The following is a 27,424-nucleotide window of genomic DNA, read 5'->3' on the forward strand; positions in this document are numbered from 1 at the left end:
CCATCATTGGATACCACCTTTCCAACAAGTCAGTTGGTAAAAGTGCTGCCCTGCTAAAGCTGCTAAAGTCAACTGTAAATGCTGTTTTTGTGAAGTGGAAATGTCTAGGAGCAACAACAGCTCAGCGGCGAAGTGGTCAGCCACACAAGCTCACAGAATGGGACCGCCGAGGGCTGAAGCGCGCAGCCCATAAAAATCGTGTGTCCTCGGTTACAACACTCACTACCGAGTTCCAATCTGCCTCTGGAAGCAACATCAGCACAATAACTGTTAGTCAGGAGCTTCATGAAATGGGTTTCCATGGCCAAGCAGCCACACACAAGCCTGAAAAGCCAAGCAGCAGCTGGAGTGGTGTAAAGCTCACTGCCATTGGACTCTGGAGCAGTGGAAACACATTCTCTGGAGTGATGAATCAAGCTTCACCATCTGGCAGTCCGACAGACGAATCTGGGTTTGGCAGATGCCAGGAGAACGCTACCTGCCCGAATGCATAGTGCCAACAGTAATGTTTGGTGGAGGAATAATGGTCTGGGGCTGTTTTTCATGGATCGGGCTAGGCCCCTTAGTTCCAGTGAAGGGAAAGCTAAACGCTACAGCATACGTTGTAGACTATTCTGCTCTTCCAACTTTGTTGCAAAAGTTTAGGGAAGGCCCTGTTTCAGCATGACAATGCCCCCGTGCATAAAGCGAGGCGCATACAGAAATGGTTGGTTGAGATTGGTGTGGAAGAACTTGATTGGCCTCCACAGGGCCCTGAGCTCAACCCCATCGAACACCTTTGGGATGAATTGGAAGGCCGACTGCAAGCCAGGCTTAATCGCCCAGCATCAGTGCCCGACCTCAGTAATGCTCTTGTGGCTGAATGGAAGCAAATCCCAGTAGCAATATTCCAACATCTAGTGGAAAGCCTTCCCAGAAGAGTGGAGACTGTTATAGCAGCAAAGGGGGGACCATCTCCATATTAATGCCTGTGGTTGTGGAATGAGATGTTCGATCAGCAGGTGTCCACATACTTTTGGTCATGTAGTGTACCGTTTTAAGTCCTTTCAGATGTCTGATGCACGAGGGGTCAAAAAGCTATACAAGGACTTGATTCATATGCACCATATAAAGGCAGAGGGATGGAGGGTGATAATGAGAATGATGATGGTGACCTGAGTAGGAGGTAACTGTATCCCTCTGGTGAGGTAATGACCAGCACCTTCCTTATCTAATCTGCAGTCTTCGCTCTGAGCTGTGGTGTCAGCTTGTGTTATGTCATTAATGCATCTAAAACCCACTGAACTTCATTAGACCTTATACTCACTGGTCTCATCCAGAAGACGTTACATCACTGATGAAGGCAAATGCAGCTGAGGGTTTATGTTAAATCAAAATGCAGGGATGTGTGATATTGTAAAATCAAAGGACGGTAGTCACTAGATGGTCATGTCAAAAACGCCATTGTAATTTCGTCACTAATGACAAACAAGTAGCCTACATTAGCTTTTTATTCTTAATTTAGTGGTAGGGTCAGGCTTAAGGTCAAGGTTGGGGTTAATGGTTAGAATCTTATTTGTGGTTAGAAAGCGCTGTAGCTCTGATCCTTCCACCATGGCCAGTCACCAGACAGTATGATGACCTGAAAAAAAGATAAAAACTGCCCTCTTGTGGTTGTATGTGATACCAGTGACTGAGCAGTTAGGGAGAATATCAGACAGCTAATAAAATGTCTGGTGCACACACACTTTTGTTCAATGCAACTTAGAAACCAATGATCTAGAGAATCCCATTATTCGATCCTAACCATGCTGAACTGTAATATATATCTTAATAATAATATTATTAATAATATTTTATTAATAATGATAATAATATATAATAATATATGCTTTTAGCGGCTTACAGTCATGCGTGCATACATTTTACATACGGGTGGTCCCGGGAATCAAACCCACTATACTGGCTTTGCAAGCGCCATGCTCTACAAACTAAGCTATAGAGGACCACAAACTGTGATCACACACCACAAACTGTGTCTAAAGGATCCTTCTCCATGTTTTCGAAAAGTCTAGATAGAAGAGTTTGTGCTGCCCAACCATTCAACAGCTGATTTAACCATGTTATTATGTGCTATGACAATGCTATTACAGCTCTATTATCACACTGTAAGACTGGCTATGATACGGTGACAGTGATATATCATATTGGCTGTAATAGTGTGGCGATGAGAGTTGGCTTGAAGATCAAGAGCCTGAACCTTTTAGTGGGTGCTTCAGGGACAACAAAGTTTAAACAACTCGGACATAATATATGATATGGTAAAACAAAAATGCTTATCACTTATGCAAAGGAACAATTTAAGTGCCAAATTTATCCTCGTTTCCCTTTTAGCTTCAGATGTAATTTGTGAGGAAATAAAGTATTAGTGTAAACAAAATACTTTACTGAAGACCATATTACATAAACCTACAGACCTACATATTCAGGATCTTAATTTGATCACCCTGTTGCAGGATAACTTTTCTGAAACTTTCCAGGAAATGTAAAACTTGTAGTGTATTTGAAGTTTGAAAAGGCTTCTGAAGTTTGAAGTTCCACTTTGAAATTCCAGTTGATTTTCCCTTACGAAAAATGTATTAACCCCTACAAAAATGTCCAATAATTATAATCCACATAATAATTCACATTTCCTGTCGCTGCAGGATTATTTTCCTGCTGTAGCAAACTGGCTCAAATTAAGATCCTACAACTGTATGAGGCATTCTAGGTACAGGACTTTTTCCTGGCCAAGTAATATGACCAGGAAAACATGCCCTGCATCACAATACTTCCCTTTATGGAAAAAAAAGACTGGAATAAGAAGTATAGTGGATGGACACTCAGTCGAACCCATGCTAAAACCAATGCTTTTATATTTGTAGGGAGTAGGGCACTGATCACATCAACTCCTGGCCCTAGGAATTATTTACATCTTCTGGATGGTCGCTGTTTTGCAAACTCCGACCCAACTTTGCTATTTTGACATTTATTTTTACTCTATTTTCACGAAATGTATCCGTTATTATTTCTTACAACCAACAAGAACTCTTGAACATCAGATCGGCAGTTACTTACCCCAATTCCTTCTTCTACTTCGATTCATCTGCCCCCGACTCTCTCTGTAATTCCAACCCAATTTCCGGGCTACCCAAGAGGAAAAACCGGTGTTACAGAGGCAAGAGAGGGGGGATCCTGGTGAGATTAAGGCAAAGGGAAAGCCGGCCACCTCTTCCCTCCATTCTACTGGTTAATGTACAGTCACTTGATAATAAAATGGATGACCTCTGATCGCGGATTGTCTACCAACGGGACTCTCGGAACTGCAATATTCTTTGCTTTTCAAAAACCTGGCTCTCGGACAAGATAACCCCATGGCTATCCAACTCGATGGATTCTCCATTCACCGGGTGGACAGGATAGTGAAGTCAGGGAAATCGAGAGGGGAGGGGTTTGCCTCTTCATCAACTCCAAGTGGTGTGCTAATTCCAGTGCGGTGGAAGTGTCAACCCACTGTTTACCCATCTTGGAATACCTGATGGTCAAATGCTGACCCTTCTACCTCCTGAGGGAGTTTTCAGCTGTTATAGTGACTGCTGTATGCAGGACAATGAAAAGAACAAGCCGGCGCTTGTTCGAACTGTACAAGGCTATAAACAAGCAGGAAAACCTAAACCCAGAGGCTGCCTTTCTGGTTGCCGCGATTTTAATTCGGCGTCACTAAGACATGTGATGCCCTATCTTCCATCAACACGTCTCCAACGCCACAAGCAGCGATAAAGTCCTAGACCACTGCTATTGTGCATGAAGCAAACTTGACAATGAAGCATTAGGTACACCTCTACTCCACAATGATGGTCAATAGGTCAACTTTCAGCAACCAGATAAGTAGATAATAAGCAAGCATACAAGGCCCTCCCTTGTCCGCCATTCGGTAAATCAGATCATTACTGCGTACTTTCGCTTCCTGTTTACAAGCTGAAGCTGAAACAGAAAGTACCAACAATTCGCTCCATTGAGATATGGTCACCAGAATCAGAGGTTATGCTACAGGACTGCTTTGCTAGCGTTGATTGGAATATGTTTCGGGACATTGGAAATACATCAGCGACATTGTACCCATGGTGAGTGTTTGCTGCTTCTCCAATCAAAAGCCCTGGATTAACACTGAGGTTGGTACTAAACTAAAGAACAGGGCTACCACACATGGAGCTTTTTCCTGGCCAAGTGATATGCTACAGCAAAAGACTGAAATAAGTACAAGAAGGCCTGCTATTTCCTTCGCAGAGTCATCAAACGAGCAAAAGAACAATATAGGAATTAGGTGGAATCATATTGCACAGGCTCCGATGCCCGCCGCATGTGGCAGGGGCTACAGTCCATTACAGATTACAAAGGAAGACCCAACCGTGATCTGCCCAACGATGCCTCTCTACCAGACAAACTCAATGCATTTTATGCACGTTTTGACAACAACAACATCGAGACGGGTGTGAGGGCTGTCACCGACCCAGAGGATTGGGCGATGTCGCTCTCCGAGGCTGACGTGAGAGGGTCTTTAATCAGGTCAACACGCGGGCCCCGAAGGTTTTCCAAGGTGCATTCTCAGAGCATGCGCAAAACAGCTGGAAGGCATATTCACAATAATTTTCAACCTCTCCTTGTCCCAGTCTGTAATCCCCACATGTTTTAAGATGACCACAATCATTCCTGTTCCTAAGAACTCTAAGGCTTCAAGCCACTATGACTACCGCACTGTAGCACTCACTTCTGTAATCATGAAGTGCTTTGAGAGGCTTGTTATGGCACACATTAACTCCACCATCCCAGCCACTCTAGACTCACTCCAATTAGCATACCGCCTCAACAGATCCATAGACGACACAATCTCAATTGCTCTCCACACTGCCCTCACCGACCTAGATAAGAGGAATACCTATGTGAGAATACTGTTCATTGACTACACCTCAATGTTCAACACCATTGTCCCCTCCCAGATCGTCACCGAGCTTAGGACACTGGGTCTGAACACCTTGCTCTGCAACTGGATCCCAACTTCCTGACGGGCCGACCCCAGATGGTGAGGGTAGGCAACATCACCTCTGCCATGCTGACCCTTAACACAGGGGTGTGTGCTTAGTCCCCTTCTGCACTCCCTCTTCACCCACAACTGTGTGGCCACGCACGACTCCAACACCATTATCAAGTTCGCTGACGACACGACGGTAGTAGGCCTGATCACCGATGACGATGAGTCAGCCTACAGGGAGGAGGTCAGTAATCTGGTAGTGTGGTGCTGGACCAACAACCTCTCCCTCAATGTTAGCAAAACCAAGGAGCTGATCGTGGGCTACAGGAAACGGGGGGGGGGGCGAGCACGCCCCAATCCACATCGACTGGGCGGCAGTGGAGCAGGTAGACAGCTTCAAATTCCTCTGTGTCCAAATCACTAAAGACTTAAAAGGATCTAAACACACATGCACAGTCGTGAAGAAAGCGTGACAGTGTCTCTTCCCCCTCAGGAGGTTGAAAAGGTTTGGCACGGGCCCTCAAATCCTTAAAAGGTTCTATAGCTGTACCATTGAGAGCATATTGACTGGCTGCATCACTGCTTGGTTTGGCAATAGCACCGCCCTCGATTGCATGGTGCTACAGAGGGTTGTGCAGACAGCCAAGTATATCACTGGGGCCGAGCTCCCTGTCATCCAGGACCTCTATATCAGGTGGTGTGAAAAGAAGGCCCGGAAAGACTCATCAAAGACTTCAACCACCCAAGCCATAGACTATTTTCTCTGCTGCTGCATGGCAAGAGGTACCGGTGCATCAAGTCTAACACCAACAGGCTCTTGAACAGCTTCTATCACCAAACAATACGACTGATAAATAGCTAACAAATTAGCTACACAGACTATCTGTACACCTTGTATCTTTAATGACCTTTTATTTTATTATGCACACTCACAGGGCCCTACACACTCACACACATCACACCCAAACACTCCATCATTTGCTCACTCACATATAATATGCACATACTGACTCTACACACCCGCACACCCAGTCACATACAAGCTGCTGCTACTCTGTTTATCCTATCTCCTGTTGCCTAGTCCCCTTACCCCTCTACATACAGTGCATTCGGAAAGTATTCAGACCCCTTGACCTTTTCCACATTTTGTTACGTTACAACCTTATTCTACAATGGATTAAATAAAAAATGTTCCTCATCAATCTACACACAATACCCCATAATGGCAAAGTGAAAATAGATTTTTAGAAAATGCTTACAAATGTATTCAAAATAAAAAACAGAAATAACTTATGTACTTAAGTATTCAGACCCTTTGCTATGAGACCCGAAATTGAGCTCAGGTGTATCCTGTTTCAATTGATCATCCTTGAGATGTTTCTACAACTTGACTGGAGTCCACCTGTGGTAAATTAAATGTATTGGTCATGATTTGGAAAGGCACATACCTGTCTATATAAGGGCCCACAGTTAACAATGCATGTCAGAGCAAAAACCAAGCCATGAGGTTGAAGGAATTGTCTGTAGAGCTTCGAGACAGGGTTGTTTCGAGGCCTAGATCTGGGGAAGGGTACCAAAAAATGTCTGCGGCATTGAAGGTCACCAGGGACACAGTGGCTTCCATCATTCTTAAATGGGAGAAGTTTGGAACCACCAAGACTCTACCTAGAGTTGGCCGCCCGGCCAAACTGAGCAATCGGGGGAGAAGGGCCTTGGTCAGGGAGGTGACCAAGAACCCAATGGTCACTCTGACAGAGCTCCAGAGTTCCTCTATGGAGATGGAAGAACCTTCCAGAAGGACAACCATCTCTGCAGCACTCCACCAATCAGGCCTTTATGGTAGAGTGGCCAGACGGAAGCCAAAAGGCACCTAAAGGACTCAGACCGTGAGAAACAAGATTCTCTCGTCTGATGAAACCAAGATTGAACTCTTTGGCCTGAATGCCAAGTGTCACGTGTGTAGGAAACTTGCACCATCCCTACGGTGAAGTATGGTGGTGGCAGAATCATGCTGTGGGGATGTTTTTCAGTGGCAGGGACTGTGAGACTATCAGGATCGAGGGAAAGATGAACAGAGCAAAGTACAGAAAGATCCTTGATGAAAACCTGCTCCAGAGCACTCAGGAACTCAGACTGGGGCGCAGGTTCACCTTCCAACAGGACAACAACCCTAACCATACAGCCAAGACAGCGCAGGAGTGGCTTCGGGACAAGTCTCTGCATGTCCTTGAGTGGCCCAGCCAGAGCCCAGACTTGAACCTGATCGAACATCTCTGGAGAGACCTGAGCTGTGCAGCAATGTTCCCATCCAACCTGACAGATCTTGAGAGCATCTGCACAGAAGAATGGGAGAAACTCCCCAAATACAGGTGTGCCAAGCTTGTAGCATCATACCCAAGAAGACTCAGGGCTGTAATCACTGCCAAAGGTGCTTCAACAAAGTACTGAGTAAAGGTCTGAATACTTATGTAAATGTGATATTGCAGTTTTTTTTGGGGGGGGGGGGGGTTTGCTAAAATATCTAAAAACCATATATATATTTTTTTGTTCTAGTAAAACATTGTTATTGATTATTGCATTGATGGGTTTTGAGTTTTCAAGAAAAGCATTTCACTGTACTTGTGCATGAAGCAAACTTGACAATGAAGCATTAGGGACACCTCTACTCCACAATGATGGTCAATAGGTCAACTTTCAGCAACCAGATAAGTAGATAATAACCTAAATGGCACCTGACCCTACTCCTTCTGGCTACGTCTTGAAGTTTCATCCACATACTGGCCAAATTTACATTACACATTAAATATGTGTTGCTCCCTTTGATCTTCCTCCTCTCATCCCCTCCTTTCCCCTCCATCCCTCCCAGCTTTGCAGCCTCCCTATGCCCTTCAAACCAACTCTGTGTCGGAGACAGGCTTTAAATTTCATCTCCCTTTACTTCCAGCTCAGCCCTTTCCTATGGCGATCAATAGGAACAGGATCCATTGCTACAGGCTCTGTAATCCGATGATGGCTGGTGCCAGGTTCTGACACTAATAGAGGTCACCCTGTCTCAGTGTCTCGGACCCCTAGCGGAGCCACGAGCAGGTAGACAAAGCCAGATCCGTTAAATAACGACACACATCCCATTCTTTAACCAGGAATTAAGACATGCCATCCTTTTCATCAGCTAACTGTGGCCTTGGAACACTACTGTAACAGCAACCCTGAAGGTATTCTTCTTAATAGAAGAGAACAAATACCAGAAGACTTGAAAGGAATTATTTTTCACTTTCATGGCATTACTCTTTATGGATAATGACATTGTCTTCTGACAGATGGCGTCATGCTAAAGTGACACATGTTTCCAGGAGCCAGCTGCCTTGCAAACTGTGGAAAAATCTAGATTTTGTTCATCAGCGTGACACTAGTTCCTAACTTCTGAAAATCACTGCGCTTTCCCGTTAATCGCTATGGAACACCAGCAGACCTAAAGGCCTGAATACATTTGTTATCAAAACATTATTTCTAAACATTTCTTCATTATTCTTATTTTTTCAGAAGGATCATTATGGCCTGACAGAGCACTGTATAATTCATTAACACTCTTGTCATCTTCTTGTCATTTAGTTCTTTCAGAGCAATTTGTTTGTGTAAAAATGTAAATTCCTTTTATCTGGTTACCTGACAGTCAGTTTCTATTGGCCTTTTATTGTTTGTGCAGTGGGTTCTGTTTCCAATTGAATCCAGACCCACATAATGGTTAGTATTTGATAACTGTAGGCAGATAATAACCCAAATCTAGTCTTGAGTTTCAGTAATGTAAATTAACAATGACGAGAGACAGTGCGAAATTGTCTCGCCACAAATTAGCTCATGTTAACACAATTTGGCTCTGTAATTTCACTGTGCACATCATGTCAGCATTGAGTCGTTCCATGTCATTTCAGCAAGCCATAACACCCACCATCTCAGATTGTTCTAAAATCCTTTGTGTAGTTAGAAACAGGTAAGATAGGCATAACTGAAACATTATTTTGTTGAAATGTAATTTGATCTCTTAGAAATTAAGCTAATTAAGTGCATCTAAATTGGTCATTTTAATCTATAGCATTCAGATAATATTCAATAAATATAGTACCCAAAATCCGATCTGGACGAAACTTCTTCCAATCAATGAACACATGAGAAATCAATTGAAATGGTCAAAACACCCACATATATTTTTACCTGTTCAGAGATATTAGTCATTGAAGTCACTTGCATTATTTACCATAAATTAGTGTGAAAGTACCTGGTTTTGACCACTAGATGCAGCGGTTCCTACTATACTGCCACACTCTTTCATCCATTCTGCTTGTTTCTTGTGTTTATTTTATAGATAATGATAATAAAATAATAATAATTGATTTAACTTGTTTATAGCTTTTCATTAAATTAAATCATCTCAAAGTGCATAAAAAGCGAAACAAACAAACAACACATTTAAATTGACATGGTACAGATGGAGATTGAATGTCTCTGTTCGGCTTGGGATGAAAGGCTGGGAGTTGAGGCAGTTTGGATTGGAAAGGCAGTGTAGCTTCATGGGAGGGGGCATCGATGGTACAGCCAGAGAGAAACAAAGACAGTCTGACAAACAGTTCACATCATCTGTTTCTCCAACGGTAAATTCCTCTATTGGACCCACTCCTCCGTAGGTACTGGTCCTCCATTGCTGAACATGTGGCACCCACCTGGGTGATGCCACGGCTGCTGCACAAATAAACACCACATCTTGCCAGTGGTCAAGAACAATCCCTGAGCCTCTTCTGCCATCTCTAGAAACAGCATGCAGTACTTGCTGTAATTCTTCCCAACAGATTAAACAACAGAGCCGGGGATGCATTATTTGAATCAAAACAGCCAGCTAGCTATAAGCCAAAAACACTGTATATACTTTCCAATCACAATTCTGCAACTCTAAAAGTCAAGATCACGAGATGTAAGTGATCAACCCCCAAAGCAGTCAAACCCCAAAACATCTATATAAGAAAATGCTACAAACATCCGATAGATCACAACATTTTCTTTGCAACTTTGTTTAGAAAACCAATAGCTTTTGTTGATGATGAAAATAAATTGTGTGGCCATCATTACAATTCAAGCAAGTTCTCCATGAAATTAATTCAGTTTGTCCTTCTCTTAGAAACCTAATTCTTCAACCCCAACTCTTCTTGAATAGTGCAACACATAGAAGCTCTCTGAGAGGGCTATCCCTATGGTGCAATTATCATACTGTATGAAGAATTTTGCTACAAGCCCAAAACTTTGATGGAGAAATGGGCTAGGGGGTAAAATGTTGCGACAACCCTAAAAATAAAAAAAATAAAATTCTAAACCATTGCATGGCAGTCGTATGTTTTTCAATCAAATTCTTAGAAAGCAGCTCTATCTGTAGTGTTTTTAGTGACATTTACTATTAAACCCAACCCAGCCCAATACCATTACCATTGCAAAACAATATACAGTGTGCGTTTGAGACTGTTACCATTGAAGAGCATTATAGGCCATAACATTGAAACCATTAGAACTTCAGTAACCTAAGGGTTTGCTTGTTCACCGTGAATGATCTAACACACACAAAGAGGCCGTGGACACAGATTAAGCATAAGAATTGCTTTTATGGAAGACTGGTATGAATTGTCGGCAGAAGCTACTGGTTTTCTATCCAAAGTTGCAAAGGAAATGTGATCTAAATAATAAACGCAAGAGACCAGCAAAATGTATAAAAGAGCGTGGCAGTATAGCAGGAAAAGTGGCATCTAGTGGTCAAAATCTAGTACTTTCACACTAATGGATGGTAAATAACGCAAGCAACTTCAATGACACATTTCTTTGAACAGGGGAAAATAACCATCACCAGATTCACAGGGAATACATTACATACAGTTTCAGTCAAAAGTTTGAACACACCTACATATTCAAGGGTTTTCTTTATTTTTACTATTTTCTACATTGTAGAATAATAGTGTAATGACCCGGCTGGGTCATAAAGGAAAAAGAGACGGACTCTAGGTGTGCAGGTCAGAACACAGGTTTATTCCTAAACTGGGCTATTGTTCAGGCCACAGCCCACGCCGCTAAATGCCGAATGTACACAATTATACCAAGTCTAATTAATGTTTACTCCCATAGGAACAGATCAAGGCCCCGAACAGAAAGAGAGAGAAGATGAGACAGTAATCCCTATTTATCATTTCCAAATCCCGCTGGATTACCCATCATACCCCCCCAACCTTTCCCTCTGTCCTGACATATTTAACCCCTGCTAGTAGCCATGAGAACCATAACACACCCACAAACACAGAACACAATACCGGGTCGTTACAATAGTGAAGACATCAAAGCTATTAAATAACACATATGGAATCATGTAGTAACCAAAAAAGTGTTAAACAAATCAAAATATATGTTAGATTTTAGATTATTCCAAGTAGCCACCCTTTGCCTTGATGATAGCTTTGCACAGTCTTGGCATTCTCTCAACCAGCTTCACCTGGAATGCTTTGCCAGTCTTGAAGGAGTTCCCACATATACTGAGCACTTGTTGGCTGCTTTTCCTTAACTGCTTTTCCTTAACTCTGTGGTCCAACTCCTCCCAAACCATCTCAATTGGGTTGAGGTCGGGTGATTTTGGAGGCCAGGTCATCAGGTCATCTGATGCAGCACACAGCCTGGAGGTGTTTTGGGACATTGTCCTGTTGAAAAACAAATGATAGTCCCACTGGGATGGCGTATCACTGACTGGGATGGCGTATCACTGAAGAATGCTGTGGTAGCCATGCTGGTTAAGTGTGCCTTGAATTCTAAATAAATCACAGACAGTGTCACCAGCAAATCACCCCCACACCATCACACCTCCTCCATGCGTAATGGTAGGAATCACACATGTGGAGATCATCTGTTCACCTACTCTGCGTCTCACAAAGACACAGCGGTTCAGAACCAAAAATATACAATTTTGACTCATCAGACAAAAGGACAGATTTCCACCGGTCTAATGTTCATTGCTCGTGTTTCTTGGCCCAAGCAAGTCTCTTCTTCTTATTGGTGTCCTTTAGTAGTGGTTTCTATGCAGCAATTCAACCATGAAGGCCTGATTCACTCAGTCTCCTCTGAACAGTTGATGTTGAGATGTGTCTGTTACTTGAACTCTGTGAAGCATTTATTTGGTCCTCGTTAGAGCCAGTTTCATCATAGCGCTTGATGGTTTTTGCGATTGCACTTGAAGAAACTTTCAAACTTCTTGAAAGTTTCCGGATTGACTGACCTTCATGTCTTAAAGTAATGTGAGCGTTTAGTCATGGTAATTAGGCTTCTCCAAGTTCTGATGATGCTGATGGTCATTAGTAGCCTACCAAACTAACTAACTGCCTGGTACTCAGCACTCTGTTAATCAAACACTTCATGAGAGCCCTTGAGCTCATATTGCACAATAACTATTATATAGGCTATGCAATTGCGTGAGAAAACAGAGTGAAGGCCTCTATTAAAAGAGGAGGACCCCATCAGCTTTCTACAGGATAGACCTACTATATTTATTTCTTAACTTTCCTACTATTAAGCACATTGCTTCTCTTTAAAACAGGACTATAGCCTACCTGGCTTTGATGAAAATGAACCACGGGAAAGCGCCCTCCAATCGTTATTTAAGTGCATACAGTAGATTACATTTTGTTTCGAGACAGATGTAGGATAATGGTCCATTCTAAATCAAAAGACATTTCACACATATTATTTAGTATATGTAAAGACAAGATTAAATCAAGAATAGTCTGATGGGTGATAATATTAGCCTATCACTTGTGAATAATATATTATCACTTGTGAATGCTGCCCAACTTGTGTCCAGTAAGGCAATAAACAGCGCATGCCTTTTTTTGCAACTTATTCAAATCATAGTCGCACACCTCATGTAGCCTAGCGAATAGGCCTATATGTTTTGATAAGGTTTGTATCACAACTAAAGTGGCCAAATAACTTCTTAAAATGAAGCATATTAATCCGCTTTACAACAGGTGTAGATGTCACAGTTGTCGTAGGCTGAAGGAGAAGCGGACCAAAGTGCAGCGTGTGTGTTGTTCCACATTTTATTTATACTGTGAAACTATGCAATACATAAATAAACTGAATGACAAAAAAAAAAAACGTGACACAGAGGTGAAAACATACACTACTCAAAATTAATCTCCCACAAAGCCACGTGGGAAAAAAAATCTACTTAAGTATGATCTCCAATTAGAGACAACGAGAACCAGCTGCCTCTAATTGGAGATCAACCTAAAAAACAACAACATCGAAATACAAAACTAGAACATGAACATAGAAATACACAACATTGAAAAACAACCCCTGTCACGCCCTGACCTACTCTACCATAGAAAACAAAATCTTATTATGGTCAGGAGGTGACAGTAGAGCCTAACTGGCATACTGTACATTCACAGCGCATGAGTTTCAAGTTTAAAAATACACCTTTATAACAAAAGCATTACATGCATAATCGCATTTGCGGTCACTTTTGAGAATGGGGTTTTTCCGCTATGGAACATTCGCACTTATAGCCTACTGCCATGTGCACATTGCTGTGCTTATAATATGAAGAAATAGCCTAATAACATTTCAACATTTTAAGCTAAACATTCTGATCCGTTGCGTCAGCCTCAATGCTTAAAAAAGTTTTTTTGATGCAAGTGGATGTATTAATTTGGGATGTATCGCATCACACAACTGTCCAAGACTATGTTTGGAATATTTATTTCTCGCACAGAACAGAATAGGTCAACTTTTGTATTATGGGGGAGAGTAGATTAAAATAGGCTAGTGCTTTTGCTGTTCATTAGGCCTACTCATCATGTTGACTGACAAAAAGAAAATGTAGACAGTTCTTCCAATATCTTCAATATGCGCCTTGGAATTGGATAAGGACGCACGCAGTTGTGTCCCCGATGTGTCTGTCTTCACTTGTAGCCTTTGAGACAGACCCGATCACGTGACGGACATTGGCTAATAATTATTGACCTATTTGAGAGAGCCATGTGAGTGACAGGGGCTTTGAAGCATGCAGCCAGGAGAAGGGATTTGTAATTATTATATTCAGCCCAAGGGCACAATGGCCACTGGCAGCAAAAGGCATGTTTTTTATTAAGGGGCATTATGGCCACACAAAGGGGATCCCGCCGGGAAATTTGAGAATGAATTGTGAATGAAGTGTGTACAGCCTTGAGGTCGACCGATAAATCGGCATGGCCAATTAATTAGGGTCGATTTCAAGTTTTCACAACAATCGGTAATCTGCATTTTTGGACGCCGATTATGGCCGATTACATTGCAATCCACGAGGAGACTGCATGGCAGGCTGACCACCTGTTACGAGAGTGCAGCAAGGAGCCAAGGTAAGTTGCTAGCTAGTATTAAACTTATCTTGTAAAAAACAATCAATCTTAACATAATCACTATTTAACTACACATGGTTGATGATATTACTAGTTTAACTAGCTTGTCCCGCGTTGCATTTAATCAATGCGTTGCCTGTTAATTTATCATCGAATCACAGTCTACTTCGCTAAACGTGTGATGATTTAACAAAAGCGCATTCGCGTCAGGGTATCTGCAGCAGTTTGGGCCGCCTGGCTCATTGCGAACTGTGTGAAGACCATTTCTTCCTAACAAAGACCGTAATTAATTTGCCAGAATTTTACATAATTATGACATCACACTGAAGGTTGTGCAATGTAACAGCAATATTTAGACATAGGGTTGCCACCCTTTCGATAAAATACGGAACGGTTCCGTATTGTTTTCGAAATGATAGTTTCTGGATTTGACCATTTATGACCTAAGGCTTGTGTTTCTGTGTGTTATTATATTATAATTAAGTGTATGATTTGATATTTGATAGAGCAATCTGACTGAGCGGTGGTAGGCAGCAGCAGGCTCATAAGCATTAATTCAAACAGAGCTTTCCTGCGTTTGCAAGCAGCTCTACGCAATGCTTGAAGCACAGCGCTGTTTATGACTTCAAGCCTATCAACTCCCGAGATTAGGCTGGCAATACTATAGTGCCTATAAGAACATCCAATAGTCAAAGGTATATGAAATACAAATGGTATAGAGAGAAATAGTCCTATAATTCCTATAATAACTACAACCTAAAACTTCTTAACTGGGAATATTGAAGACTCGTATTAAAAGGAACCACCAGCTCTCATAGGTTCTCATGTTCTGAGCAAGGAACTTAAACGTCAGCTTTTTTTACATGGCACATATTGCACTTTTACTTTCTTCTCCAACACTGTGTTTTTGCATTATTTAAACCAAATTGAACATTTCATTATTTATTTGAGACTATATTGATTTTATTGATGTATTATGTTAAGTTAAAATAAAAGTGTTCATTCAGTATTGTTGTAATTGTCAGTATTACAAATATATATATGAAAATCGTCTGATTAAATCGGTATCAGCTTTTTTTGGTCCACCAATAATCGGTATCGGCGTTGAAAAATATTAATCGGTCGACCTCTAGTACAGCCTGCGCAAAAAACAAAGCAGAGCTCATGCGTTTCATGCAACTTTTTGACAACAACAACAAAATCCTCATGTCTTACTCATTGGTAGTAAGAAGTCTGGTCCAAATTGGATATTTTTTACCTCTATTTATTGAATATTAGCTGGATCCTATAAATTAAAATGGCTAGTTTGGGTGCAATCAATAAGCTTCATTTCTCAGAGATCTAATTCAATTTCAACAAAAAGTTTCATAGATTCCAATTTGATCTGTTACTAACTACAGAAGCAATTTCAGGACAATCTGAAATGGTGGGTTTCAAAATCTTCTTTCTTGTGCTTTTTGAAGTGGAACGACCCTATGACAAGCCATTTGTCCTGATTAGCTTTTATTACTGTACTGAGGATATGTGGTGTGTGTGTGTGTGTGTCAATATCACAGGAATAAAAAGGAAATGACAGTGAAATCCACAGTGAAGCAGACTTTATGAATGAGCTTGTGTTGTTCAGGAAGCATATAAAATAACAGAAAACTAATGTAGGTGCTATTTGTGCATGACTGTGGTATGTTGAATTGCCCTTGTTAAATTGTCAGGAATATATTCCAATATTTTTATCAATACTTTATCTGAAGTGTATGCTTAGTAACTTCTTAGGCCGGATATCATTGAATCAATCTGATTAGGCCTACAGAAGAGGCATTCATCCCATTCTAAAATAACAGATCTGTATCCATTCATTTCCTCTGTGTTTGCTATCATGATGTAAAATTTCACAGTCAGTTACCAGACCAAGGGAGTCGGTCCTTCAAAGAATGAACCCTAATATTTTAGAACATCAAACACTGAAGCTACAAAGGCGCAAAGCAAGGTGATGAGGAGAGCATATTGTCAAACAAAGAGTTTTCTATTGGAGTATTTAAGGGGTAGTTCACCCAAATTACAAAATGAAATTGGTTTCCTTACCCTGTAGGCAGCCTATGGACGATGTACGACAGCAATCCATGCACTGGTTTTATTTCCCTGGTAATGTTTCCAAATGCTAATGTTCAAGAATTTTTGGCACATATTCCATTCAGGTCATGGGACCAATATTATAATTTTTAATGTCTAAACCATCCGAAAGTATCTCAGATGTATTGTGAAGCTCAACAAAGTCCCTTATTATAGAATGCTGTTTTAACATGTATTCATTAAAAAAATATATAAATAATTGCATTTTTATATTAATAATGATATTTTTATATCAAAAAAGTATTTATCAATATCAAAAATGTGAATTGTTCATATAACATTTACAATTGTCAATATTAATTATTCAAATGTTTTATATCGATAATTTAATTATTGATATCAATAATGTATTTATATCAAACATTTTATTATAATGACCTTTTTATTTGATTTATTTAACCTTTATTTAACTAGAAGAAATTGTTATTTACAATGACGGCCTACTCCGGCCAAACCCGGACGACGCTCGGCCAATTGTGCGCCGCCCTATGGGACTCCAAATCACGGCCTGATGTGATGCAGTCTGGATTCAAACCAGGGACTGGTTCATGGGGGCGGGATTATATTTGCATGCTCCTACGTACAGTGCCTTGTGAAAGTCTACACACCCCTTGCAGTCTTCACATTATGCTACCTTAAAATTAAATCAAAACAGCTATTCAATTTGATATTTTTCCTACTGATTAAATCAAAACATGTATTACATTTTATATTTTTCCTTAAAATTAAATCAAAACATCTATTCAATTTGATATTTTTCCTACTGATTAAATCAAAACATGTATTACATTTTATATTTTTCCTTAAAATGAAATCAAAACATTTATTGAATTTTATATTTTTCCTACAGATGTACACAACCTACTCCACATTTTCAAAGTGAAAGAAAAATGATAGAACATTTTCAACATTTATTGAAAATAAACTAAGATGTCTTGATTGCATATGTTTCCACACCCCAGGGTTAATAATTGGTGGAAGCACCTTTGGCAGCCATAACAGCTATGAATCATTTTGAATAACATTATACCAGCTTTGCACAACTATTAGGGCAACATATATGCATCGTTTTTGTCAAAATTGCTCAAACTCAGTAAATTTGGTTGGGAATCACTGATGGCCAGCAATATTCAATGATTGTCACTGATTTTCAATCAGATTAAGGTCAGGACTGAGACTACTAGACCATTCAGGAACACCCAACACCTCTTGGAAAGTCATTCTGGTGTGTCTGACATGAAAAATTCCAATTATTGATATTGAAAATTCCATTATTGATATAAAAAATACAGTTATTGATATAAAATATAATGAATATACGGCTTTCCATACACTTATAGATGATTTCAACATGATTAACTAAAAATGCTAATATCGGTCCCATGGCTTGAATGTGATTTGTGCCAATGCTAAATGGGATTTGTGCCACAATTGTTTTCTGAGTGCCAGGGAAAATAAACCAAACAATGTATTTCTGTCATTCCTTGTCAATACACTGCTTATAGGGTAAGGTAACTGATGTAATTTTGTAATTTGGGTGAACTATCCCTTTAAATATCCTCAGACGTGCACTTCGGGCGCTCAGCATCCAGCTACTAAAACCAATAATGCATCGTGGTTCTTCCACTCTACCTCCGGTGGGAATGCAAAGATGGATCGGATCAATCATAAACTTCTCTCGGAAGCCTACCTTGGCGCTACGCCATCCGCCCCAAGAATGAACGCGCTCGCGCTACCCCATTCACGGAAGCGCGTCTCCATCTCCACAGTAGGAGGGCTCAGCCATGTTGTGATTGTGAATGATTGACATCCAATGGGCTGACATCACACTCATGTCTACCTATCTGTTTCAAGTAGGCTAGTCTAAATGCAACCCGTACCATTAGGCTACATTTGTTCCGTTTTTTCTATACTCCATCAATTGCACACGATGGATAAACAGACTTGTTTTGCCGTATATAAACCCTAAATAAATCGACACCAATAACAACCACTTTAAACTCTCTTACCAGTCGGACTTGACATATTTCCGAAAGGCTTGTCTCGACAGGTCTTGGTAGTTTTGAGGCTCCGCCGAGATGCCTTGCGCCCGAGTCCTGGTCCTCGGTCCTATAAGTTGAGCGCTGGGCAATACGGACTGACATTTGTGCAGTTTCCTCTTCAATTCTTGGATCTCGTCCTCCCTGTCCGCCAGACGCCTCTCCAAGTCCCGTATCCTGTCCTCCTTCAACATTAAAATCTTGGCAAAGTCCTCTTCCAGGTCGCTCATGATGAAATCTGCGGAGACTTCACCGTTGTTTACCCTCGAAAAACACAATTCCGATATTTACGGTCAGAATTCCGTTGTTTACAATGGATAAACGAGGCTCCGCCGTGCGTATTGAGAAGGATCCCCTTGTAATCCACGTGTTTATTTCGGAAGGTGCTGAGGGGTGGGGATTTAAATCGGTGTTCAAAACCGTCGAGCCGGCTGTTGATAAATCCGAGCAGCACTGGTCCACATACAGAGACCCTGAACCTCCAGGGAAGTTGGGAACTATTGATGATCCTTCATTGACAAACCAATTAGAGCAGCCCTTCCTCTTTGGGGACGCAGGCCGTCATGCTGCAGAGAAACTCGGTGTGCGCTCCAGACTGTAACCGCGACTGTGCATCACTGACTGCCCCAACACAGCCTAGAGATTTTTTTGCGTTGTCAAATTCTCACCGTTACAATCATCAACACAAAGCTTCTGGAACGCCCTTTGATCCGAGAGGCTGACCCAGCCCAGTGAAACTCGATCTGGCCAGGGATCTGATTTACAAGGTTGTTAGATTAGAGTGCTAGTTTAGGCATCCCCAAAAACACCCACCCTGTCGTTTTGTCATTAGACTAGCCAAATGAAACTCCTTTAGGCTATAACAACTCATGCAATTACTTTAGACATGGAATTTGTGGTTCCATACAAGGACCATTTCATTATTCAATCAAACATTTAGAGTCCCTTCAACCGAACACAATGTTTCATAGAATAAACTGTAATATGTAAACTAAACTGTGTAAGCAGCACATCACTGTCACTATCCTTGGTGGTCTGTAGCAGAGTAGTACCCCAGCAAACATGATGTGGGCCCAATGTAGGCTACAATATTGGCCACACTAGGCTTCCTACATTTGGCAAATCCGATGCGCATTTGCTCATCAGCCTCACATTGGCCCCCAAGGCATTGGCCCAGTGTAGCCCAGTGTGGGCAGCCCATATCAGGCAGCCCTCACTTTGCCTAAAATAAGCCCATCTTTTCCCAGCAAACATGCCCATATTGCCACGATGTGGGCCCAATGCAGGTTAAAACACTGGACCCATGTAGGCTGCCCACATTGGGCCGATATGCCTTTGCTCATCAGCTCCTCATTGGCCCCAAGGCAGGTGGCCCCAAGGACAGCCCTCACAACGCCTGAAATTAGTATTGGAAATCAAGACTTTCTGAAGGCTTTGGCGCTTTCACCAAATTGTTCCGAAAAACTGTTAATTACTCGGAGCTTCATTATCTGTTCACAATGCAAATGAGTGATATCTGGTCAGCAATAAATAGCATCGTGTGATTATCATAGACATGTTTTTCTGCTCTGTTTTCAGCAAAACTCCATGGCGCAGCGGTAAGTCAATTGCGTTAGTAGCGTTTTATACCTTGGCATTTTTGAAAACTTGTTTCTTATTGGCTTGAAGGGCATTCTAGGGCGTGCATTATTTCCCAATATAAACTGGGTGGTTCGAGCAGGGTATGACAACACATTTATTTTTACTGCTCTAATGACGTTGGTAACCAGTTTATAATAACAATAAGGCACCTCGGGGGTTAGTGGTATATGGCCAATATACCACGGCTACGGGCTGTATCTAGGCACTCCTGCGGAAGAACAACCCTTAGCAGTGGTATATTGGCCATATACCACACCCCCTCGTGCCTTATTGCTTAAATAACACACAGTACATTGGCACATTAGAATCTAATGGCTAAAGTTAATTCTTACATGTTTTGTTTGAGCTGCTTTTTAAAGCAAATGTTGAATTGAAAACATGATGGGTATTGTTGAATTTGATTTCATAATGGCAAGCTAGGACTGATGGTTTGGTTAGCTAAACTAGCAAGTCTGTTTGTTTGGTTACCACAGCAACTACTGTAACTATCTAGTTAACTTGCTGGTTAGTTCAGTGGATGTTGAACACATTTCTACCAACAAGAGAACACATTTCTAGAGGCAAATGTGTTCAATTATAGCCATGGTATAAAAGGGATAATCAACTCGGGCCTCTATGTGTTCTCTAGAAATGAATGCAACTCCATGTGTCGTGGAACACACCTTCCACGTTGTTCATTATTTTCAATAGAATGCATAGTTCCTCGTTGATTATCTTTTAAATAATGAGTTGGAATATCAGGTTAGCATCTTAAATCATGCTGCACTTCTTTGCCTTCAAGTTCACTATTTTTCAAAAACTGAATCTATGGCATTATTTAGGATGCTTAAGACAGAAGCTTATGCTATACTAGATATTCAACAGTGCAGAAAGTGTAGTTTCACATAAAAACAAATCTAAATAGCATGCATTAGACAGGATTCAACCTCTTACCCTAACAACCATGAATGTGCCATAGTTTCCTACTCTACCTGTTAAGCTACCAGTCAAGTGAACCTTCTTGCACAAAATCCTAATTATACTGAACAAAAATATAAATGCAACAGGCAACAATTTCAACGATTTTACTGAGTTAAAAATCAAATCAAGCTACAGCTCATATAAAGAAATCAGTCAATTAAAATAAATTAATTGGGCCCTAATCTATGGATTTCACATGACTGGGAATACAGATATGAATATGTTGGTCACTGATATATTTGAAAAAGGTAGGGGCGTGGATCAGAAAACCAGTCAGTATCTCGTGTGACCACCATTTGCTTCATGCAGTACGACACATCTCCTTCGCATAGAGTTGATCAGGTTGTTGATTGTGGAATGTTGTCCACTCCTCGTCAATGGCGGGAACTGGAACACACTGTCGTACACATCGATCCAGAGCATCCCACACATGCTCAATGGGTGACTGGTGGGTATGCAGGCCATGGAAGAACTGGGACATTTTCAGCTTCCAGGAATTGTGGACAGATCCATGTGACATGGGGCCGGGAATTATATGGATATGATCTTGTTGCCTTCTAATGCATATTCAAATGTCATAAATCAACACTGCAGAGCTCTCCCTGTCCTCTGCCGTGCCTTGATTGTATTACTGTTGATGATATCTGGAAATGTGCATGTACACCCTGGCCCATCTACTGTTGCTAGCCCCAATTCTGACTTATGCTCTGATATCTGTTTCACTGATTTCTGCTCTCGTAAAAGCCTGGGTTTTCTGCATGTTAACACTAGAAGCGTATTACCTAAAATGGATAAATTGAAAGTGTGGGTTCACAGCTCCAATCCAGATGTGTTGGTCATTACTGAGACAGAGTTAATGTAGGAGAATATAACACATTAGATCTGGTCAAAGATAATACAAAGCAAAAACATGCATATATATATATTTTTGTTGTTGTTGTTGTTGTTGTTGTACCATCATCTTTGAAATGCAAGAGAAAGGCCATGATGTATTATTCCAGCACAGGCGCAATTTAGATTTTGGCCACTAGATGGCAGAAGTGTATGTGCAAAGGTTTAGACTGATCCAATGAACCATTGCATATCTGTTCAAAATATGGTATCAAGACTGCCCAAATGTGCCTAATTGGTTTATTAATACATTTTCAAGTTCATAATTGTGCACTCTCCTCAAACAATAGCATGGCATTCTTTCACTGTAATAGCTACTGTAAATTGGACAGTGCAGTTAGATTAACAAGAATTGAAGCTTTCTGCCCATATCAGAAATGTCTATGCCCTGGGATCTTTTTTTTGTTACTTACAACCTCATGCTAATCACATTAGCCTAAGTTAGCTCAACCGTCCCGCGGGGGGGACATCGATCCCGTAGGGGTTAAAGTTGATGATGTGGTTGTTACTGACAAGAAGCACATGGCTGAGCTCTTTAGTCACCACTTCATTAAGTCAGGATTCCTATTTGACTCAGCCTTGCCTCCTTGCCCTTCCAACATTTCCTCATTTCCCACCCCTTCTAATGCGACGAGCCCCGATGCCGCTCCCTCTTTTTCTCCTGCCCCACTACAAAGTTTCTCCCTGCAGGCGTTCACTGAGTCCGAGGTGCTAAAGGAGCTCCTTAAACTTGACCCCCAAAAAACATAATTTCTTCTTTAAGGTTGCTGCCCCTATAATCGCCAAGCCTATCTCGGACCTTTTTAACCTGTCTCTCCTCTCTGGGGAGGTTCCCATTGCCGGGAAGGCAGCCACAGTTCATCCTTTTTTTAAAGGGGAGATCAAGCTGATCCTAACTGTTATAGGCCTATTTCTATTTTGCCCTGTTTATAAAAAGTGTTGGAAAAACTTGCCAATAATCTACTGACTGGCTTTTTTGATGTCTATAGTATTCTCTCTGGTATGCAATCTGGTTTCCGCAAAGGTTATGGATGTGTCACTGCAACCTTAAAGGCCCTCAATGATGTCACCATTGCCCTTGATTCTAAGCAATATTGTACTGCTATTTTTATTGACCTGGCCAAAGCTTTTGATACGGTAGACCATTCCATTCTTGTGGGCCGGCTAAGGAGTATTGATCAAATTTCAATCAAATGTATTCATAAAGCCCTTCTTACATCAGCTGATGTCACAAAGTGCTGTACAGAAACCCAGCCTAAAAACCCAAACAGCAAGCAATGCAGGTGTAGAAGCACGGTGGCTAGGAAAAACTCCCTAGAAAGGCCAGAACCTAGGAAGAAACCTAGAGAGGAACCAGGCTATGAGGGGTGGCCAGTCCTTTTCTGGCGGTGCCGGGTGGAGATTATAACAGAACATGCCCAAGATGTTGAAATGTTCATAGAGGACCAGCAGGGTCAAATAATAATCATAGTGGTTGTCGAGGGTGCAACAGGTCAGCACTTCAGGAGTAAATGTCAGTTGGCTTTTCATAGCCGATCATTCAGAGTATCTCTATCGCTCCTGCTGTCTCTAGAGAGTTGAAAACAGCAGGTCTGGGACAGGTAGCACGTCCGGTGAACAGGTCAGGGTTCCATAGCCGCAGGCAGTATTGGTGTCTCTGAGGGTTCTTTGGCCTGGTTTGCTAACAACCTCTCTCAAAGAGTGCAGTGTATAAAGTCAGAACATCTGCTGTCTCAGCCACTGCCTGTCACCAAAGTTGTAACCCAAGGCTCGATCCTAGGCCCCACGCTCTTCTCAATTAACATCAACAACATAGCTCAGGCAGTAGGAAGCTCTCTAAGCCATTTATATGCAGATGATACAGTCTTATACTCAGCTGGCCCCTCCCCGGATTTTGTGTTAAACACTACAACAAAGCTTTCTCAGTGTTCAACATGCTTTCTCTGCCCTTAACCTTGTTGTGAACACCTTCAAAACAAAGGTCATGTGGTTTGGTAAGAAGAATGCTCCACTCCCTACTGTTGTGTCTTGGGAGTATGGCCAGACAGTACACTGTCCTTCTCTCAGCACATATCAAAGCTGCAAACTAAAGTTAAATCTAGACTTGGTTTCCTCTATCGTAATCGCTCCTCTTTCACCCCAGCTGCCAAACTAACCCTGATTCAGAATGCAAATACATGATATATACGAATGCATATACATGATTTATGAATGTATATGCATTCGTAAATCAAGACCTTTCTTGAGTTGGGCTCTGGGATGGTGCAACTGTTGAGAATGTGAGCCTATGGTTGTGTGGGGGAACGGGGTTGAGTGTGTATGAGTGTGTGGGTGTATGTGTATCCCACAACTATTGCGAAGGAGTAAAAGATGTTAGGGACAATATAGGATGATTCACAATAATTGTTTGCTAATATAATAATTGCTTGCAATAATGTAATTTGGTAATGGCGAGACTGGTGAGAGGTAAAATCCTTTGCATAAATTGCCCACATTACTACAAATATTAATAGCTAATTATGGAAAATAAGAAACATGATTTAAAAAAGAATATATATATACACTGCTCAAAAAAATAAAGGGAACACTTAAACAACACAATGTAAGTCCAAGTCAATCACACTTCTGTGAAATCAAACTGTCCACTTAGGAAGCAACAATGATTGACAACAAATTTCACATGCTGTTGTGCAAATGGAATAGACAACAGGTGGAAATTATAGGCAATTAGCAAGACACCCCCAATAAAGGAGTGGTTCTGCAGGTGGGGACCACAGACCACTTATCAGTTCCTATGCTTCCTGGCTGATGTTTTGGTCACTTTTGAATGCTGGCAGTGCTTTCATTCTAGTGGTAGCATGAGACGGAGTCTACAACCCACACAAGTGGCTCAGGTAGTGCAGCTCATCCAGGATGGCACATCAATGCAAGCTGTGGCAAGAAGGTTTGCTGTGTCTGTCAGTGTAGTGTCCAGAGCATGGAGGCGCTACCAGGAGACAGGCCAGTACATCAGGAGATGTGGAGGAGGCCGTAGGAGGGCAACAACCCAGCAGCAGGACCACTACCTCCGCCTTTGTGCAAGGAGGAGCAGGAGAAGCACTGCCAGAGCCCTGCAAAATGACCTCCAGCAGGCCACAAATGTGCATGTGTCTGCTCAAACGGTCAGAAACAGGCTCCATGAGGGTGGTATGAGGGCCCGACGTCCACAGGTGGGAGTTGTGCTTACAGCCCAAAACCGTGCAGGACATTTGGCATTTGCCAGAGAACACCAAGATTGGCAAATTCGTCACTGGCGCCCATTGCTTTTCATAGATGAAAGCAGGTTCACACTGAGCACGTGACAGACATGAGAGTCTGGAGACGTCGTGGAGAACGTTCTGCTGCCTGCAACATCCTCCAGCATGACCGGTTTGGCGGTGGGTCAGTCATGGTGTGGGGTGGCATTTCTTTGGGGGGCCGCACAGCCCTCCATGTGCTCACCAGATGTAGCCTGACTGCCATTAGGTACAGAGATGAGATCCTCAGACCCCTTGTGAGACCATATGCTGGTGCGGTTGGCCCTGGGTTCCTCCTAATGCAAGACAATGCTAGACCTCATGTGGCTGGAGTGTGTCAGCAGTTCCTGCAAGAGGAAGGCATTGATGCTATGGACTGGCCCGCCCGTTCCCCAGACCTGAATCCAATTGAGCACATCTGGGACATCATGTCTCGCTCCATCCACCAACGCCACGTTGCACCACAGACTGTCCAGGAGTTGGCGGATGCTTTAGTCCAGGTCTGTGAGGAGATCCCTCAGGAGACCATCCACCACCTCATCAGGAGCATGCCCAGGTGTTGTAGGGAGGTCATACAGGCACGTGGAGGCCACACACACTACTGAGCCTCATTTTGACTTGTTTTAAGGGCATTACATCAAAGTTGGATCAGCCTGTAGTGTGGTTTTCCACTTTAATTTTGAGTGTGACTCCAAATCCAGACCTCCATGGGTTGATAAATTGGATTTCCATTGATTATTTTTGTGTGATTTTGTTGTCAGCACATTCAACTATGTAAAGGAAAAAGTATTTAATAAGATTATTTCTTTCATTCAGATCTAGGATGTGTTGTTTAAGTGTTCCCTTTATTTTTTTGAGCAGTGTATATATATATATATATATTTTTTTTTTATGGCTATATATAATACAGATCGAGGTGAGGGCGATGGAAATGCATTTGGCGGTTGATCTACTTCTGTTCTGTAAATGGCACTGTGTGCTCTTTTCAAAGGATGGATCCCAGTCTCTTCAGGGCTATGGGATACAGGGGGTCGGGGGTGGTCTGCCGGGCATTGGGATGACAACCCAACTCGGGATGAAGAGGGCTTTTAGAGGGTGGAATAGTGGGGACCAATTGGAGGCTTACTTAGTAGCAATGCAAATATCATGGTACAGCTATATAGACACTCAATCATCATGTTACTTTTTAATGGTATGTTTACAAACATATTTTGATAAATAGAATGGAAAGTTGTGTCTCATTATGTGTCACGTCCTGGCCAGTATAAAGGTTAATTAGTGTTGTAGTTTGGTCAGGACGTGGCAGAGGGTATTCGTTTTATGTGGTTCGGGGTGGTGTGTTTTGTTGAAGGGGCATTTGGTTTAAGTATTCCGGGGTTTTTGGGCACTGTTTGGTTTTCAGGTATTCTATGTTTAGTCTAGTATGTCTGTTTCTATGTTTGGTTAATTGGGGTTGGGACTCTCAGTTGAAGGCAGGTGTTGTCTATCTGCCTTTGATTGAGAGTCCCATATATTAGGGTGTGTTTGTTATTGGTGGGTGATTGTTCTGTGTTTCGCCTTGTGCCTTACCAGACTGTTTTTGTTGATCGTTCGTGTTTTGTTATTTTTGTACGTTCATTTTGAAAGTAAATAAACAGCAAGATGAGCATACACATACCTGCTGCGTTTTGGTCCTCCTTAACCGACGACAACCGTGACCGAATCACCCACCAACTATGGACCAAGCAGCAGAAGAAGGAGCAGAGGGACTTCGAGTTGGACTGGCGGGAGAAGTTCTGGACGGGGCCGGACCTTGGCACCAGGCTGGGGATTATCGCCGCCCGCAGTGGGAAATTGAGGCAGCCAAGGCAGAGAGGCGGAGGTACGAGGCCATGGACGCGCTGAGGGTGAAGCACGAGAGGCACCCCCAAGAAATGTTTTGGGGGGGGCACACGGGTAGTTTGGCTAGGCATAGGAAGAGCCGGAAGCCAGCTACCCGTGGTTATATGGAGGAGCGTATGGGGTGGAGAGCGCCATGTTTCGCTGAGG

General features: G+C 42.0%; 1 protein-coding gene across 1 annotated transcript in view; it reads right to left on the reverse strand.

Annotated features, from left to right (window-relative positions):
- LOC106577002 (cGMP-dependent protein kinase 1) overlaps positions 1-19,280 on the reverse strand; it is a 144,226-nt gene extending 124,946 nt beyond the window's left edge. The window contains exon 1 of the mRNA XM_014154633.3: positions 18,600-19,280. Within this exon, the coding sequence (XP_014010108.1) occupies positions 18,600-18,859 (260 nt within the window). The 5' untranslated portion in view covers positions 18,860-19,280. The remainder of the gene's footprint in view (positions 1-18,599) is intronic.
- Positions 19,281-27,424: the final 8,144 nt, after the last annotated feature.

This window comes from Salmo salar, chromosome 18 (assembly GCF_965601325.2).
Source record: "Salmo salar chromosome 18, fSalSal1, whole genome shotgun sequence".
NCBI lineage: Eukaryota > Metazoa > Chordata > Actinopteri > Salmoniformes > Salmonidae > Salmo > Salmo salar.